General features: G+C 48.0%; 1 protein-coding gene across 1 annotated transcript in view; it reads left to right on the top strand.

Annotated features, from left to right (window-relative positions):
- The first annotated feature begins 12,462 nt into the window (after nucleotides 1-12,462).
- LOC144824150 (uncharacterized) overlaps nucleotides 12,463-18,653 on the top strand; it is a 325,877-nt gene continuing 319,686 nt past the window's right edge. The window contains exon 1 of the mRNA XM_078683279.1: nucleotides 12,463-13,809. Within this exon, the coding sequence (XP_078539405.1) occupies nucleotides 12,639-13,809 (1,171 nt within the window). The 5' untranslated portion in view covers nucleotides 12,463-12,638. The remainder of the gene's footprint in view (nucleotides 13,810-18,653) is intronic.

Genomic DNA, 18,653 nt, shown 5'->3' with positions numbered 1-18,653 from the left:
TGCTCGTGTGTTGGGGGGCACTGACGGGCCTGCATTCCAGCGCTTCTATGAGCTATGCGAGTTAGAGTTTACCCATGCAACCCACTGGATTAGCTGGTGGGCGTGGCTCAGGTTGCGTGGGTGCTTGTGGCAGGATCAGGAGATCCCTACAACTGTAAGGTAAGGGTCTGGGGCAGTGTCACAGACCAAGCAGCACTGTGGGCTTGTAATTGGTGCCTTAGCATTGTGGGGTTGTGCTACCAGCTTGGGTAGTGGTTGGAGTATCTGCGCACGTGTTTTAGCAAGTGGTTTGCTGTTTATAATACTATGGCCCCTAAAGCAAAGCGGAGCAACCAGCGCTCACGCTTGGATAATTTCATGGATGCAATGATGCGTAAGATGGGGGATAAGGAGAAAATTGATGAAATGGGCTAGGCTATTGCAAACTTAAAAGATATGGTTTATGGACAGGAGGGGATGGAAGACAGGCCCAGGAGACCTGAGGTGGCCCCTAAGGCAGCATTTCCACCTGTGCCCAAGAAGAGCAGAACAAAAAAAGTTGGGGCACCAGCACGGCGGAAGGAAGAGGGAGCGAACGGGGCCATGGAGCCGGTGGCCCCTATACCGGTCCTGCAGGCAGTGGGTGGAGATGGGCAGCCAGGGCCAGCTGGGGAGGGTGCTCAGCCAGGTTGTACTGTGGGAAACAACCAGCCAGGCACAGGAGGGCAGCCTGGACCATCAAGAGTCACCCCACAGGCCCGCGCATCCGAATGATGGGTGTCCCGTTGGTAGTTACACCAGTTCCGCCGGATTTGGTAGCTAATTTGGTGGCGGTCCTTTCATGGTTAGAGACAGTGGGTAAATGGTCCCAAGCATCAGGGATGGCGGGCAGCGGGGAGAACATGCTAGATAAGGCCAAGGAGATAGTGGCACATTTAGATGGGGTTTTGGGTGGCAAGCCAGGGGAAGGACAGGGAGCTGCGCCAGGTAGTGCAGCAATGGCGGGGCAGCTCCCACGGGGGTCAGTAAGGAATTGCTGGCAGCAAACACACATGTGGACTCAGCAAAAGAGAAACCCGCGGAGCCAGCGGCGGCAGCTGCAACAGGTAAGCAGCAGACATTGCCAGTGTTGGGCTATGGTGAAGTGCACTCCGCCAGGGAAAAACTGGCAAGGCATGTGACACAGGAGGTGAAAGAAAGTTTTTTGAAAGGTAGTTATGTGAATATGTTTTCCTTACTGCTGGATGAAACTGAAAGGGAAGAGGCCAAAAAGAACAAAGATTGGATGCACCCGATAGAATGGGCAAGCCAGTTGCAAAAATAAAGGGTTGAAAAGTCTTTGATTAATTGTGTCAGGGGTTTCTCAATCTATATGGCAGTCATGGCCGAACGCTTTCAAGGCTTAGCTGCAGAAATGGCATGCTATCAGAGTAGGATCACTGGCGCACATGATAAATATGGGGGGATCTGGTAGAAGGAATACGATAAGGACTTTAGGAGAGCAAAGGCTACTGACCCTGCCCTCACATGGCACTAAATTGATATGATTTTGTGGTTAGATCACTTGGGATCGCAAGACAGCTCTAGGGGACAATCCTTTTGCCAGGCCCCCTCCCGGTTAGCTCTGGGGGGGCCAAAAAAGGGGCATGTTGGGATTTCAGCAGATGCACGTGCACCAGGGCAGGAGGCTGTGTAAGTTCAAGGACTCATGTTCTCTCTTTGGCAATACCTCCCACCATAGTCCAAGTACTTTAAAAATCGAAGGATAGAGGGGGTAAGAAACAGGAGTGATTGTCTTTCACTCACGAAAGCCTGTTCCCCCATAATAACCAGTGCTTTGATCTTGTGGTTGAGCAAATACAATTGTCCTGCGTCTGCCAGAATGTTGATAACCCCTTCGATGCTTGTGACGGAACCATTCCGTCATCAGTCATGGTTGAGCTGTGCTGATGACGGAACGGTTCCGTCACGACCGCACCCTGTTCTGGAATGTCCAGCACAGGGGGGGAATCGGCGCCGCACGGAAGCGGTTAAAAGGTTCCAGAGATGGCTTCAGAATTCCCGCGCCTGACTACCTAGGGGTATCACGCTGCCAGAATCAGCTATCGGTGAGGGCTAATCCTGGGGTGGCGGCAACAAAAATTGAGAAAGAATTGCGCCTGTGCAGGGTAGCAGGTCCATTTGATTAAGTTCCAGTGGAGGGTTTTCTTTGTTCTCCACTGGGGGTGGCTCCTAAAAAAAGAGCCAGGGGAGTTCAGGTTGATTCATAATTTTTCAGCTCCCAAGGGTCAATATTTGAATGACGCCATTGATGAAGGACTGTGCACGGTCGTGTACTCATCCTTTGATCAGGCTGTTGAGATGCTCAGAGGTCTGGGCCTGGCGCACTTCTGGCAAAGTCAGTCATTGAGTCAGCGTTTCGCTTGCTGTAGTACACCCTTTAGATTTCCATCTCCTGTGTTTCCAATTCCAAGGGAAGTTTTACATGAATGTATGCAGGCCTATGGGGTGCTCTGTTTCCTGTGCTTACTTTGAGAAGTTCAGTTCGTTCTTGGAATGGGCTTTCAGGCAGGTAACGGGGCACTGGTACATTTTGCATTAGCTAGATGATTTCCTCTTCCTGGGAGCGCCAGGCTCTCAGGATTGTGGCTGGGCACTGCAAGAATTCTGTGGGCTCATGCAGGAGTTTGTGGTACCCATGGCACAAGGTAAGACTGTTGGCCGTCCACAGTGATAGAATTTTGGGGAATTGAGTTGGACTCGGTTTAAGGTTGCTCACGCCTGCCCAAAGGAAAGGTCATGAGTTTCGGGTCAGCCTTACAACAATGCTTGGCGAAAGAGAAGGTTACACTGCATCAGCTACAGCAGACAGTGGGACAGGTAAACTTTGCATTGAGAGTCATTCCAATGGCGCGACCGTTCTCTCACTCCGTAGCACAGGCCATGTCAGGACTTAAAGGAAAACACCATCACACCAGGTTATCCGGCGAGGTCAAGCAAGACATGCAGATTTGGATGGCATTCCTGCGGGACTTCAATGGTAAGGTACTGTTGCCCGGCCCGCTCACGCCCTGTTCAGAGATAGGCTTGATGACTGACTCCGCAGGTAGTGAAGGGTTTGGCGCCATACTAGGTACCGAATGGGTAGCACAACGCTAGCCGGCATGATATGTCGAAACCGGTTTAACAGGTAACATTGGTTTCTTGGAGCTGTTTCCCATCCTGGTGGCATTGTCTGTCTGGCCGGCGCAACTGAGCAATCAATCAGTTGTTTTCTGGTCAGACAACATGTCTGTGGTGGAATGCATCAATCATCAATCAGCAAAGTGTAAAATGATCCTGCATTTGTCGAAATAAATAATACTGCTGTTCATTAAATTAAATATGCAGTTCAGGGCCAAACATGTCCCAGGGGTGTTACATCATGCTGCTGACGCACTCTCTCGCTTTAAGATGCAGGTATTCAGGTCCTATCACCCCGAAGCGGTGGAACAACCAACACCTTTCCCAGAACAGCTTTGGCAGCTTGGTGCCCCCAATTACCAGAGCTCATGGCATCTAGCCTAGCTCCCAGGACCAGGAGGGCGTACAAAGGGGTGTTTTGTGCTTACTGTACTTTTTTGTGGGCGAATGGGAAAAGAGTTGACACGACATATGTTCTCTTACCTGAGGGCAATGAAAGATAAGGGGCGCACCGTGGCAGCAGCATTGTGACACATAGCAGCTATCTCCTTTTTTGCGCAAGTAAAGGGCCGACAGGACCCACTAATAAATATTTAGTGTGGAAAGCCTTAAAAGGGTGGCAGCGTCTGCAGGGTCCACAGCTGGACTTAAGGTGACCGATAGGCATTAACACACTGGCCACCATATTGGAGGCGCTTAGTCAGATTTGCAACACAGAGGCCAAAGCTTTACTGTTTAGGGCCGCTGTTTCACTGGCGTTTTATAGGGCTTTCAGGATTGGGGAACTGGTGGCAAAGAATATGCAAGACTTTCAGGGAGGGCTGCAGTTTAGCCATGTGAAAGTTCAAGGAGACTCATTATTCATATCGATCTGCAGGTCTAAGACCAATCAGGAGTCCAGGGGGGAGGGGGTGGTGCTGCGACGGGCCCACGGGAGCCCTTGCTGCCCCATCACCAGGTTAGAAGCATTTTTGGACATAGGCCTAAAGGCGTAGGGAATGACCTGGTACACTTGGGTAGAAGAGTTTAGGTGGAAACCTTGATCACAGAGGTTGGTTGGTTGGCAAAACGATGCCCTGGGTTTATCCTGGGGTGGTCACATATGATCCCTAGATTTCAGTGGAGGGGGGTGAGTCTGTGCGGGCTTTGAACAACTCGGTTAAGAGAATCAACAACAAGATGGATAGACTGTTCAGATCTCCAAAATTGCAAACTATAGCACATGGGTGCATTAGGGAGCAACCGTTCTCCTTACAAGACGGCATTCACCTGTCCAGGTTGGGTAAGGAGCTTTTCATGGCGAACCTTCCTGCCTGGTTAGTTAGGTCACGGAATAGGGCATGACCTTTGGTGGGGCAGAGGGGGTAGGCCAGAAAGTCGGGCAACTTAGCAGGCCTGTGGCAGTAAGGTCATGGTTGGTGAGCTTAAATCTAAGGTCCTAAGTGGGTGGCGACATTGTAAAATGGGAACGCCCGAGGGGGAGGGACAGATGGTCTCTCACAGGACTCCAAGAGCAGTTACAGCCAGTAGGCTGGAAGGGTGTGGAGAAGAGTTATGCGTTACAGTAGGCAGGATGGCCACCCCGCACGCGCACAAGGGCGCAAGTAAGCTGCACATAACTGCATGGAGATAATCTTATGGGCACAGGGGTGCTTGGGGGGAGGTATCCTCCCGGTAAACAGAGCCCCCTGCACAAGGACATTCCAGTAGGAGTTTTTGGCATAGCTTGATCAGGATCAGGGGCCATTCATTGACCTTGCCATAGGCTCAAACAGGGATACGCAGAAAGTTAATCATATTGTTGTTGAACGCCAGTCCAGGGGCAGCAGGGCAGCCCAACTTTGGTCCTTGTTCCAATTCCACATGTATTGGGGTTCAGGTTGCTAGGCATGGCATATTTATCTCGGGAAAGAGCCCTGAGGGCACAACATGGTCACTAGCCAATGGGCTACCAGATCCCCATGCTCTTGGTGATGATTTTCTGGCAATGTGTGGCATCTGGTGATCCAAGAGTGCACTATTCTAGCCACTCCCAAGATCTTCAAATCCCTCAACTGTGAGGACCTTGGTATCCTACCGTAAAGGTATGGTTACCTGGTTGCTACTCGCCCATGGAAAAACCAGTTTGGGCATGTCTCCCCTCTCTGGCCCAAGCCTGTCTACCTAAACAAAGGCAAGCCCCTCTGGATTGTTATCGCCATTTTCCCACCAAAGGTTGCTTCGCCTTTGAAGCTCCAATTTTGGTGCTAACACCCCGAGTGGCTCATTGCAAGGGGGAAGTGACAACTCTACCTACAGCTGGATTATATTGTTTAGGAGCCTGGGAGTCATTCAGGCAACTCCGCAGGTGGGCAGAATGCTGTCTGTGGGCAAGTACCCATGTGAGTCTGCTGACCAGCTCGGTCATAGAGTAGCACATTTCTAAAAGTTGTTTTACTTTATTAGTGGCATTAAATTCAACCTGGGCATCAGGATGAGTTTAATGCCATTATAAATCAGATACCTTACAGTACCCAGTAAGGTAGTCTCATTCAGAATTTAGCCAGGGTGGGTGGAGCCTATAACCCCTATGGTATCAGTATAAAGATAATATGAGGGATTTTGCTGCAAGGATATATATAAACATACATGTTCCACTTAACAATATACAGCTCCCGGACTTTAAGCTCAATATGCCTTCCTAAGGGGAGACTTACATAGATTGTTAAGGGAACGGGTAGGTGTGTCATTAATGGTAATGGCAAAGTCAAACTGGCAGTGTGACAACTGCCTTTCCAGTCTGTAGTGGCAGGCTGAGAGACATGTTGCACTTTGTCACAACCAGGGTGGCACAATTACATGCCCTAGGTGCCCTGGATACCATATACTTGGGACTTATACGTAACTCAGTACTTGCCAATTCGGGATAGCCATTTCGACACTTTGTAAGGGGTAAGAGCACTGGCACTGAGGTCTGGTCAGTAGTCCTCAGTGCATTCTTAGAATCGAAAAACCAGCAGCTAGTAGTCCAAGTGGGGCAAAAAGCTGGGGGAAACCTGTAAAAAACCTGTTTCTTTACAGTCCTTCTCTGTGGGACGCACTGAGTTTTTCTTCTAGTGAGAAATGAAAAGGCATGTCTATTTATGCTGTACAATGAAAGGTCACAGAAAAAATGGAGCCTGTGGTCTTTGTTTAAGTGAAATCAAGTACGAATTTTCATTACTGCAATGCATTAAACATGTAATAAAGTGACATTGCATCATTTTAACCACTGATGTCAGCCTCACACTGGTGGTCAAGGGGCTAGGAGACAGTGGCATAGCTAGGCACTTGGACGCCGTGGCGGTCGCTGCCGTTGCCGCCCCGCGGCTGCGCTGAAGAGTGAGGGGGGGGGGGCTGCTTGCGAGATTTCCTGCATTACTCGTCCCTGTGGCAAACTCGTGAAAGAGCGGGGGGCCACTGCCCCCAAACCCGTGCCACCCGGGTCGGACCGCACCCACTGCCCCCGCCTTGCTACGCCATTGCTGAGAGAACAGTAAAGTGTGAAAACTACAGACAGTAAACAGGTCTGTAAGACCCCTCTTCACTTCCTGTTCCTGCTCTGCCTTCCTGAGCCATTGGACGCATGATTGACAGGGCAGTTACAGGGGTTCCACATCATGGCAATCCTGGGTGGCAGCTGCTAGCCCAAAGCACTCATGGTAGACGTCAATGTGGCCCCTGCTCACGTGGTAGGCACAGTCTCCGCTCTGTGCCAGAGCTGGGCAAAGCAATGCTTGTCCCACTGCCTCCCACCACCAACCTCTCATAGTCACGACTGTGAGGCAGGCGGGTATGATTCCACAGAGCTCACCTGTCTTTACAATGAGGCGGATTAGCACAAAGCACCGAGGCTTCATAAAGCCAGCTCTTTTAGAGTCTTTTGTTCTTTGAACATTTTTTCCTACTTGTCTGAAAAGCCCAGTCAGATTTTAAATAAACATGGTTTTATTTTTCCACATTTCCCAAAGCGTGTTGGATTTTTCCTTTTTGAAGGTTGAATGCGTAATAAGGCAGCCATTGGTGTGTGCCTAGTTCTCCCAGGATTATGTTTACTTGGCTCTTCATTAATCATCCTGCAGTTCTAATCCAGGGGAGAGGGGGGCTGGGCTAAGCGCACACGGTGTGTTGTTGTAGCTGATGTACAAAGATTTAAGCTCCTGTGCGACGCATCCACTCAGGCGCGCAGGCACGCATGCGCACGCACATGTACAGCATAAGGCGTTTACTGAACGAACTCCTCTTTAGTAAAGGCAGCCGGTGACAGGTCCCAGCAGAATGTGTAGTCTTAATGCAACTGGTGTTCATGTTATGCGCTCTGATATCTTTGGGTCGAGTTCGCGCCATAAGAAACTGCAAAAAAAATATATATGTTGTTTTAGAGTCTGCAAAGGCCTGGGTGTGACATTAAGTAGGATAATAAATAAAATCGTATGACATTTGTAACATTACTTTTCTGATCTTGTTAACTTTAATTGGTAGTCATGGATCATTAACGCAGCTCTAGAACACATATAAAAGTTATTTCCAATTATATATGCTGTTTGAAGTATGTACTGTGAAGTGCTAAACTGTACCGTTTTAGTTGAATTTGTTATTTTTGTCCCAGAAGGGCATCAAAATGCAGGTTGTGCCGGTAGAAAACCGTCAGTCAGCAATCCTGTCCACTGTTGTGTATGTCACTGTGGTACACACACATTTGCTTTGTTTTCACTCATGCGTGTCTTTTGCAACACTTCAGACCAAATGCTGTTGATAAAGAAGAGTATTAAATCGCATTTCAACTCAAGTTGGTATGAACCTGTGACTCACCCGGTAATACACACTCTACTTCGTATGGGGGCAGGCAGACACCATATCACGTGGATTTACAAATCCATTATAGTGCTCACCCAAGTATCACTATTGAATCTCTGGCTCCGGTGGGAAGAGGACATAGGACGCAATCTTCACGATTGGGGAATGGTGGAACGCCCTAGAGCATCATGAAAAGGTGTTCCGTAACCAACGATTTAAAAATGTGCAATTTAATGTATTACACCGCACCTACCTCACACCGGCGCGGCTCAAGCGCTTTTACCCGACCTCCCACTTTGAATGCCCCGCTGCAATACACCAGATGCCCCATTCATTCACATGTTTTGCTCCAAACTACAAACCCTATGGGCGACGGTCCATACTACTCTGCTAAAAGTTACCGGCCTCGCGGATATTCATACCTGGGAGGCTTGTGCCCTAGGCATCTTTAAGCGTAACAAGAGCAAGAAGGTGGAGAACAAATTTGCAATTCTAGCCATACTCTTAGCTAAACGCAGCATAGCGATACATTGGCGCATGGCGGAGGGCCCTCCTCTGGCAGCGTGGTGGGGAGCAGTGAAGAAATGGGCTGCACCCGAAGAAGACATTGTCCGCCTAGAAGAGGCTCGCGGCATACGCCGGAGAGCTATTTCCCTCGAATGGGCGACACTCCTTCACGCCTTCCAGCAGGCACAATCGAAGGGTGCAACCCCAGCGCAGGATCCACAAGGGGCACCGGGTTCCCACGAGTCCACGCCAGTCTGTGCGCGCTCCCCCCGCAACCCACCACCCCCTCGCTAGGCTACTATTCTGCTTATGACACCACCATACAGGAACCACTTTGACTGGGTTTTGCGTAACTGATGAGCTACATCTACGATTTGGCTCCCCGCCCGCTACGACGCCCCCTTGCCCCCCCGCCTTACCCTACATTTTCCCTGGTTTTTTCAACTCCCAGTTCCAGTTAGACATTGGATCATCATTTCACGACCACACTCACGGGAGGGAGGAACATGGACACTGTGGCATAAGCCAAAGAACTGCGGTTCCTATTCCACAGACTGTATCTTAAATACGTCCCGATCTCACAGGCGGTAGTGAGGTGAAGGGTTCCCCCCTTCCCTATCTCGGTATTCAATCCGAGATAAGATCCTCCGACGGCACTCTGTAAAATGTCAGCACTAGCTAAGTGTCATATATCAAAGATGCCAATGCTTGCAATATGTCATGTCATGTTTTTTTTTTTAATGTAAAATCCAATAAAAAGGTTTAAAAAAAATATATAATAATTCAACTCGAGTTGGTATCAGGTGCATAAAGTGCATAACCAAGAGGGGTATTCTTGTTTTTCCTCGCTCACATACTGCATTACTTGTTTTGATGATTACATTATTTTATACTGTTGTGTACTTGCATCTTCAACACATTGTAAACACTAGTGGTATCAGTAAGGGTGTAAGAATACATCCAGTGGTATTTTGGTGTCTCCTCTGATGGAAAAATGGCATTCGTTGTAGAAGGAGGAATCATACCCTGCCAGTAAAAGCCACGGTCCATGGAAGAACTAGTACTGACTGCAAATACTTTAGGGCTGGTGTTCTAGGCTGGTCTGGGGAACCAAAAGCAACTCTGGCAAAATAACTCAATGCAGTCCCAATCCCCTCGCACAATATCCATCCATCCATTCATCCATCCATCTTTCTCCTTCTCTCCTCTCACTTGTGTCCCCTTCCGATGTCTTCTCTCTATCTCCCCCCTCCGTCCCTCTCTCTTTCTCTCTCTCTCTCATGAGTGCACCTCATGCCTGCTGCAGTTAACCTTGGGAACTGGGGCAAGTGACCGAGGCACTAGCAGCTGCTCTTGGCTTTCAAAACTGACCTCGAAGGCTCCATTCATCTGGGGAAATGCCCGGTGGAATAAAAGACCAGTCCGGACCTGCAGGTGGTAATTACATCACAGCCAGTGAAGGCTATATAGACACACATGTTCTATGGAAATAGTGTAAATTACCAGCTGAATTAGGATTAGCTATGAGATGGTCTTCAAAAGGACCAAAACAAGAATCGCGTACTTCTATAGAAGTGTAGTAGCATCCCGATTACTTACAGAGAATCTTTATTGCTCCGATTAGTCTTTGTCCTCGTCATTACTCGTGAGATGAATCCCAGCTTCTCAAGAATGGAAAGCTGCAGGAACAAATGCTGCAAAGATGTCCTCACCCACCTCATGGGTGAATAAAAGGCATCCAAGGTGCATGCTCACGTAGATGCCCAAGAAGAATGGATGGGCCAATTTAATGCTTCCAGTGTGGAGAAACAGACATTGCTTGAAGGAGGAAAAGCCAAGATCTTCTTGGCCAGAAGGGACACTGCAAAAAGCAAAAAATAGGCATTCTAGTTCCATCCATTCAAGCCAACAAGACCACTGTGAAAATAGCCATTATGGAAACAATGAAAATTACTGGCCACTTGCAGTTACCTGTGCCCTTCTGGTAGGATTATAACTGAATCTGACAGGGATCGAGTCAATACCTTCCTCATCAAAAAAATCCACCAAGATGTTTACCGATCTTTCCAGCTCAGCAGCGTTGATAGGTGGATGCAAAGGTGTAGCTCAAGCCACTCATGGGCATCCAAACAGCCATATTGCTTCAATAAAGTATTTCTGTCAGAGACAGGAAAACACAGGATGATGCTGGAAAGGTTAGCCTGTTTTATGGCACCCACATTAGGAGGGACTTTCTTTGCAGCATTTTCCTGTGTAGTTCTCCTGTCTCGAGGAGGTGGGTTTCACCTCACAATTAATGACAGGGATGAGTATGATATTCGCTGAAGTAATTTCTTATCTCCCAACTGTCCTCCTTATCAGCCTTTACAGGGCCAGTTAGGCTATTCTCAGAGACAAAAAAAGGACAGATACGAGGAAGAATATGGCTTGGAGCAACAAAGCTTCCCGGTAAGAATTAGGAATATGTGTGGTGACCAAGCACTCATGTATTACCAGAGGGCAGTAGTTTTATTCAGTTTCATAAAGTAGCATGGCTTCCCCAACTCCAGTGGTAAAAGAGAGCATCATGCATCATGCTGAGAGCCACTGTCTGCTCCACTGATAGTGGTGGCACCACCTTCATCTGCAAGTTCTCCCCCTATCCTGGGTCTAGGTGGTCTGCAGAATTGTGTAACGCCTGTCTTGCTTTGAATGAGCTGGAAAATGCCTTCAATTGCCACCTTCTGTAATAACACCTTAAAAGGGTGTGCTTCAGTTTGCAATGACAGTATGCCACAAGATTTCTGACAAATCACCATATTTCACCGAGGATTGTGTTATTGGCAAAGATTGGGTATTACCTCATTCATATGGGATATTCCACACATAGACAAACCTGCTTCCGTTTTGTTTACCTTCACTGGGCCTGATTCGCAAAGGTAAACTTACACTTTTGTGTAAATTGACTTTCTCACAAACTATGATTAAATAGTAAGTCTATGACTGTGGAGAGTCCACTATCGGGGCGGAGAGCTCCGCACATAAAAAGGTAGGCCTGTCCTATCTTTCTGTGTACTGAGTTCTCCGTCCCGCTCAGTCTGTATTGTGCAGGTAATGGGGGGCTGCCCTCCCCGCAGTGGCAGATGTGTAATGAGTGGCACAGCAGCACTAGTGAGCACGTGCTTCACTGAAAGTAGTGGAGCTCGAAACCTGTTTCCTCACAGTGAATTATGAAGGAGTAGTGTGGTGTGGCGAGCACTGGGGATGCCCTGGGGAGGACTTTGGAGGATTCAAGATGTACCTTCACAGGTGGGACTGAACACAAGGGTCTGAAGAAGATAGGGTAAGAGATCTCTTCGTACCAGGTTAGACCCAAGCTCCAGTTATACCGTTCCAGCGCTGTAAAGAGACCTCGAAGTGACATTGTGGCGCTTTACAATAGTACTATATTTAAATAATATGTCTATGTTTGTGTAGAGAGAAAGTTGTGAACCACAACCCCTCTTCAAGTCAAATGAGGCTTTCCAGCAAGAGTTCCCAACACCCAGTTCATCTTCTCAGGCTGCCCTTCATGGGAGCTTTTCTGGAGTGCAGGCCCTTGCTGCGCCCGGGCTGTAAGAAAGGAGAGAACCCCCCCCCCGGCACTCCCTTTCCTTGCCTGGACCCTCTCAGGCTCTCACTGTCCATACCGGAAGGCCAGGGTGCAGCACCCGCGGAACCCCCCCCGCACCCCCCACCCTCCCTGGCACAGCACTCCCTTTCCGTGCCTGGACCCTCTCAGGCTGTCACTGTCCAGGCCGGAAGGCCAGGGTGCAGCGCGTGGCGGCGAGGATTGCACATGGGCGGGGCCTCACTGTAACGCGGCCTGGGCTCTGCGCAGCGCGTGCTCTCGACAATGAGTCTTAGCATACGACATACGGCTCAGGGAAATGAAACGACAGCGGCAGCGAGGGGAGCTTATGATAATCGCTCTGTTCGGAGCAGTAATGGCATTAGAGCCTGTGGCAGGGCAGTCAGCCCCGGCTCGCTTTGTGTCATGCTGTTCCTTCCTGGAGTTCCTCTCTCGCTGATGTCAGAATAATCTGTTCACTCAGAAGCAAGTTGGCCACAAACAGACAATGTGATCCCGCTCGGCAGTGAGGCGGAACACGGGACTTCAGCCGCTCTGCGGAGCGATGCTCGGGGCAGAGGAAGGAGCAGACGAGGCTATGACCCAGAGACCTCCACACGGGACCCCGTCCGTGGAGCCTGCGGAGGAGGGCCCCCCGCAACAAAGACAAGACCAAGCAGGGGTGGAGGGGGGCCCGAGCCCTCAGGATAGGGCCCTGTCTGCGGAACCCATGGAGCAGGGGGAGGGGGCGCCAGGCCCTCAGTATGGGGCCCTGTCTAAGGAGCCCATGGGGCAGACGACCCTAGAGCAGACACAGCATCAAGACTGGGAGAAGGTGGACCCATGCCCTGCGCCTGGTCCATCATCAACGGAACCCATTGAGCCAGGGCCCTTTCTGCAGACACAAGTCAAAGCAAGGAAGGAGATAGCCCCAAACCCTCAGTCTGGGAGCCCCTCTATGGAATACTCAGAGCAGCATACCCTAGGGCAGACACAAGACCTAGCAGTTAAGGAGGTGGCCTCAGCCCCTCAGGCTTTGGCCTCATCGATGGAGCCCACGGAGAAGAAGAAAGACAAAGCAGGCAAGGAGGTGATGACCCACATATTTAAGGATGGGAATCCATCTTCGAAGACCTTGGAGTTTTTGATCCAAGACCCTCAGCATTGGATGGCATCTCTGCATTTAATGGACATGGGGTCCTTGGAGCAGACATGGGATGATGAAACAACAGTGGATATGGCCCAGAGTCCGGATTCTACAGGGTCTGTGGAGCAGGGACGACTGGAGCAGGCACAAGATGAGGAAAAGATGGCAGCCATGGCCCAAAGCCTTGACTCTATGGCGTCTCTGGAACCGGGACGCCAAGAGCAGACACTAGACGAGGAAAGGACAGAGGTCATGGCCCAAAGCCCTCTGTCAGGGGACCTGGTCAGAGAGCCTGTGGTTTGTCTACCTGAGAGGGAAAACAAGAGGAAGGGCGGGCACGAGGACCCACCGTCCTCTGGCCACCACCTCGCAGTACCGGTGTCCTGCAAGAAGAGGGATGGCCCTGTGCTGGAGCGCACGCCCAGCTTCGGCAGGAGCGTTAAGTTCCTCTTGCCCCCGATTACAATAGAGGACACCAGCCCCAAGGAGGACGAGCTGCACTTCTTCCAGCGAGTAGAACCAATGCTGGGATACAAGGAGAACCGGTTAAAGGACCTCTTCACCTCGGACGAATGGACAGACTTAACAGGTGAGTAGATACAATACTGGTCATTTCTTAGGCACACACCTCAAACAGACAGCCCTCTTGGCGATCATTAACAGCTGTTTTCTATTATTCATGTTAATCATACGTTATCAAAACAGAGAGGATGAAGGTGGGTCTACTCTACCAAGCTTCATATGTGTGATATGCACTTTGCACACGTAGCTCAGTGCTTGACTTTCACCCCATTGAGTAATTTGACCATTTCTCAAAAACTACAGGTATGGCGGAACTAGCAAAGAGGTTATAAATGTGTTAGTCTGCGCATGTCTGTTATGTTTGATGGATCAGACATAGCAAACAATGCAATGCTGTGTGCATGTGGGTGTGGTAAATTTAAGGTAATTTCTTCTGGATAGGTGGTATGTAGAGGGATGTGTTGCGAAAGCAAATACTTAATTGCTTGAGGCAGTGTTGTGTGCCATACCTAACATACCCAACATGCTTACACAAGATCAGACTAACAACAAGACAGAAAATATCTTGACACTACCTGCTTCTTACCACAAATTACAAGACCAACAAAACTGGGTTTGCAGTGGAATAATGGAGATAAGGTACAGAATCTAATTGGTATGGCAAATTCATCTCAATGTCAATGTGTGGCATGTTATCAAGTATTACGTAACATTGAATATAACTTGAAATGTTCAGATTGAGGTAACAATGCTTATATAACTGTGTGGCTTGGCGAAGTGGTGTATGCATGCCGGAGTTAGGAACTGTGTCCAATGTCTACTGTAGATGTAAGGCGATAACTTTATAAAGTTATTGAGCCAGTTATATGATTGGGAGTTGGGTTGTGTGCATTTGATGGTGCCAAGGACTGTGTTTTATGTAAACAATTGATGTAGGGCAAATTATACATCTAAATTGATATGGATGTGTTGTTGAGGTAACAGAGTTTAGCCAATGTATAGCTTGAACCAAAGTCACGTACATGATCGTGCCTTGGGTTAATGTGCATAGTCGGTTTAGCTTCCTATAGATGCACTAGTTCAGGTGACACTATTTAGTCAACGATGGCCTCATTATGACACATACATTTATCCACATTCTGCTGTCACTTGGAAATTACAGCCAAATCACGATTCTGTGTTTTGTGGGAACACCACACATTCCTTTCCCAGTGCCGTTTTAAATAGGAAACTCCGGGTGAAATTGGAGCTGATAATATAACCTGGAATGGATGGAAAGTGTGGAAATAGGTGAAAACACACTGATTCCAGCAGTTATTGCCTAGTTCAAGGTGTGAAACTTGTAATGGGCTGGTAATCTCATGCATGTGGTATCCATAATTCTTGGAGTGGGATTACCTATGCACTTTCCGCACACATCTCATAATGAGAGCCCATGTGGTTTGGAGCCATGTTGTGCACGTACTGGAATCTGAAGGGATTGTGTCCAATATATACTGCGATGGAAGGTGGGTATGAATTTAACTACTGTGGGTATATATGGATATGCTTTTGAGGTAGATGACAGTATCTCTTAGAGCGATTTGTGTTTGTGATGGTGGAGTCATGCATAATGGGTACTGTTGGAGGAGTGTCATCTGTATGCTCTGGAAACTCTTGATGCCCTGGATGATATGGATTGGTGTCATCTTAAACTACATTGCATAACCATTGGATGTTGAGGGAGTCTGTGGGAGAAAATCTACTAAATTGCTTAGAGAGTCAGTCAAGGTTACCAGTTGTTGATACATACATCCCTTAGCAGTTATTTATTTAGGATAAGCACATTAATAAATACTGAAATAATTGTTTAGTACGTTACCGGACCTTACACGTGAGGGAAGGGCAGATGATGGAAGTTGTTGGGTGTCCCATGGTGGCTTTTGTTCGAGGGTGCAATTTCTCAGCAGATTCTCCAGTCACAGATCTTTTAGGTCATGTTATGCAGCCACAGGCTGGAATGGAATGGGTGATAACACTTGTTTCTTTTCCTTGGAGAGGAGGCATAGCTAGTGATCTTCAAGGACAGAGGTCCACGCTGTCGCCGCCCACAAAAGCCAGAGGATGTAAAGCTTTTAGAATACTAATGGGCAGACAGAAACATATGGAATCACTCTACACCCACCTGGGACAAAGAGAGCCACCACTCTCCACCATCTGGCCATTGTAGGTTGAGGAAAGGAACCATGGCCATGGCATAAATTAGCACACCAACTTGTGTTAAAAGGGTCTTAAAGGTAAGAGAGATGAAAAGAAGGACGCAGGAGAAAGAAACACTGGTGTGCAACCAGTGCCCCACTGGAGAAGCATGACTGGCCAAAACAGGAGGCTGGTATAGGGAGTCCAAGTCCACACTCACAGGCGGCTCAGTCCACAACATCAGAGGCTGAACAAATGAATGAAAGAAATGCTGAAAGTGGATGTGCATCCAAAGAGTTCTGAGTGCTAGGACTGTACCATCTCCCAAAGGTGAGTAGGAAACACTAGGAAGAACGGGAAGGAAATGGATACCTGTAAAGCTCTCTGCCATGACCCAAAGGAGCATCCTGGCACTGTGTGGAAAGCTACATGACAAACACGTGAAACCAGCCCTAAGGAAGACAGTAAATCGGAGAATAAGAGAGTAATGGAGAACACCAGGGGCTGAAAACACCCATGTCTTCAGCTGCTTTCTGAAAGTTGCTGAGAATACGTTTCCACCTTGAGTCCTGAGTCTGAAAGAAAAAGGCTTGAGAATGTTTGCCTGGGAAGAATTTTGTAGTGTTTAAATTTGGCCATTAGGTAACTCAGTTCAGTGGGCCTAAAAGCTCTGAAGGTCAATAAGAGAATTTTAAAAAGGGCCCCCTTATGCTCTTGAAGCCTGTGTAGAGTCATAAGGGCTGCTGAGGCAGGTGATCGTCTGGGGTGTTTTAATACCAGGCTGGCTGCCTCATGCTGCACAACCTGTAGTTTCTGAATAGTTTGTTTTGAGGAGCCAGCATACAGACTATTACAGTAGTCCAATCTGGAAGTTATCAGTGCACAAGCAATTGTCTTCCTAGCCGCCAATGGGAGATAATCAAAAATTATTCTCAGCGTTTAAGTTAAAACACATTCCTGCCACTGCAAGAGTTTGTGGGTGGAAGGTCAGGGAGGAATTGAATTTTACACCCAGATTTCTAATGACATCAACAGTGGCATGTGACGGCTTGCCGAATTCGACCACTATTGGGCTGCGGCAAACGATTTTGATTTGCCAAACAGCATGATCTCAGTTTTATCGGTATTTCACTTTAAATGATTGGATTGTATCCACTGGATGACTGCCAAAAGGCAGTTTTTAAAAACTATCTTATGTCAGACTCCCGAACAAAGATAGAAGACCAGCACATAAGCGTTAATCTCAGAAGGAAACCCTCAGTCCCCAGCCACAATAAGCTAGATGTACAAGGCAAAGGGCCTTAAGCTCGATGTGCTGAGCAACCTGGAGTCAATTCATTGATGGACCATAGAGACATGATCAAACTTCTGCATAATGAACACAAATCTCAGGGTCATACTGTAATAATCTGAAGCTTGCAATTAGTCACCTCTGGCGATCCCAAGTACCATGCATTTGCATTATCTCATCTGGACAAAGTTCTGACTCCTACTACTGTGGCCCTGAATTGAGATGTTATCAAAGTCCAGATCTTCTAAAGTAGTCTCATTTGGTGAAAACAGGCTATGACTACTGCTTTAACCTGATCTCTAGTTTAAAGATCCTTTTCCAAATTAACCTTAGCTTCTGAATATGGTGGATGACCCATTTGTTTTGTCCATAGATCAGTCCTCAAACTGCACTTGCCCAAAATAACGTTAGTTTTGCTGTCATTCAACTTCAGCAACTTCTTACTCAGTTAGTTTTGGACAGCTATGAGGCCAGACTGGAGGGAATGCTGGAGGTCTATTGAAACTCAAGATAAACTCCGTATCATCAGCATGTGAAATTAGGCTCAAGCCGAATAATCAAAGGGTGGCGGACACAGGTTGCATATAAACACAGCAGGATAGAGGAAATGAAGGATGCCTGAAATGTGAGGAAGACTGAAAAGGAGGAATGATCAAGGGCTGCCTTCACGCGGATAGGAATGATGAAAATAGGACAGGCCTATTGCTGCCAGCCAGTGGATCAAGCTTGGGTGTTTGACCATGTTACAGGCCGCAGAAAGATCAAATCAAATTGCAGTAATGGGGTGTCAAGTGTCCACCCAGCCTACTGCCATCTTGGATCAATATCAAAGTGGTCCCATCCCAATAACTGGACAAAAAAAAACACCTGAACAAAGTCATACAGTTCAGAAGCCTCCAATAGAGTAAGAGCCAATGCGCAAGAGGTTTTTCATACATTTAGCTGTAGCTGAGAACAGAGATATTTGTCTGTAATGAGCCCCATAATTTGGCTCCAGATCTGACTCCTTTGGTAGGGGTTTCATATGTTTGAAGCCATTAGGCATTATTCCCAGGATTAAATAGACAATAAGCAGCAAAGTTACTGCATTAGTAACAGCCAAAGAGAGCGAGGGAACTGCAGCAAGACTTGCAAGGGCTCTGTGCCCAACGGCTCCAGTGTCTCATTCGCCCGCCCCTGCAAACACCTGTCATTGCCCAAAATCTGAGTAGAAGAAAAGAAAACGTGGACATCACGGCCACAGAGCAGTAGAGCCAGAAGGAAATGAGTAGAAGCACATCTCAGAGTTGACATGAATATAATCAGTAATAGAGGAGGAATTTAAGGGTAGATCCAGAAAGACCCGTAATTGGTGAACAACATCAAGGATGCCTGCTCCAATTAAGGTACACCAGGTGACTCGCAACCAAGCCCCATGTCCATACCCATCAAGTGCATTTCCC

This window comes from Lissotriton helveticus, chromosome 3_1, assembly GCF_964261635.1.
Source record: "Lissotriton helveticus chromosome 3_1, aLisHel1.1, whole genome shotgun sequence".
NCBI classification, from domain to species: Eukaryota; Metazoa; Chordata; class Amphibia; order Caudata; family Salamandridae; genus Lissotriton; species Lissotriton helveticus.
Note: the sequence above shows the minus strand (reverse complement) of the source record. Positions and strands in the feature narration are given on the sequence as shown.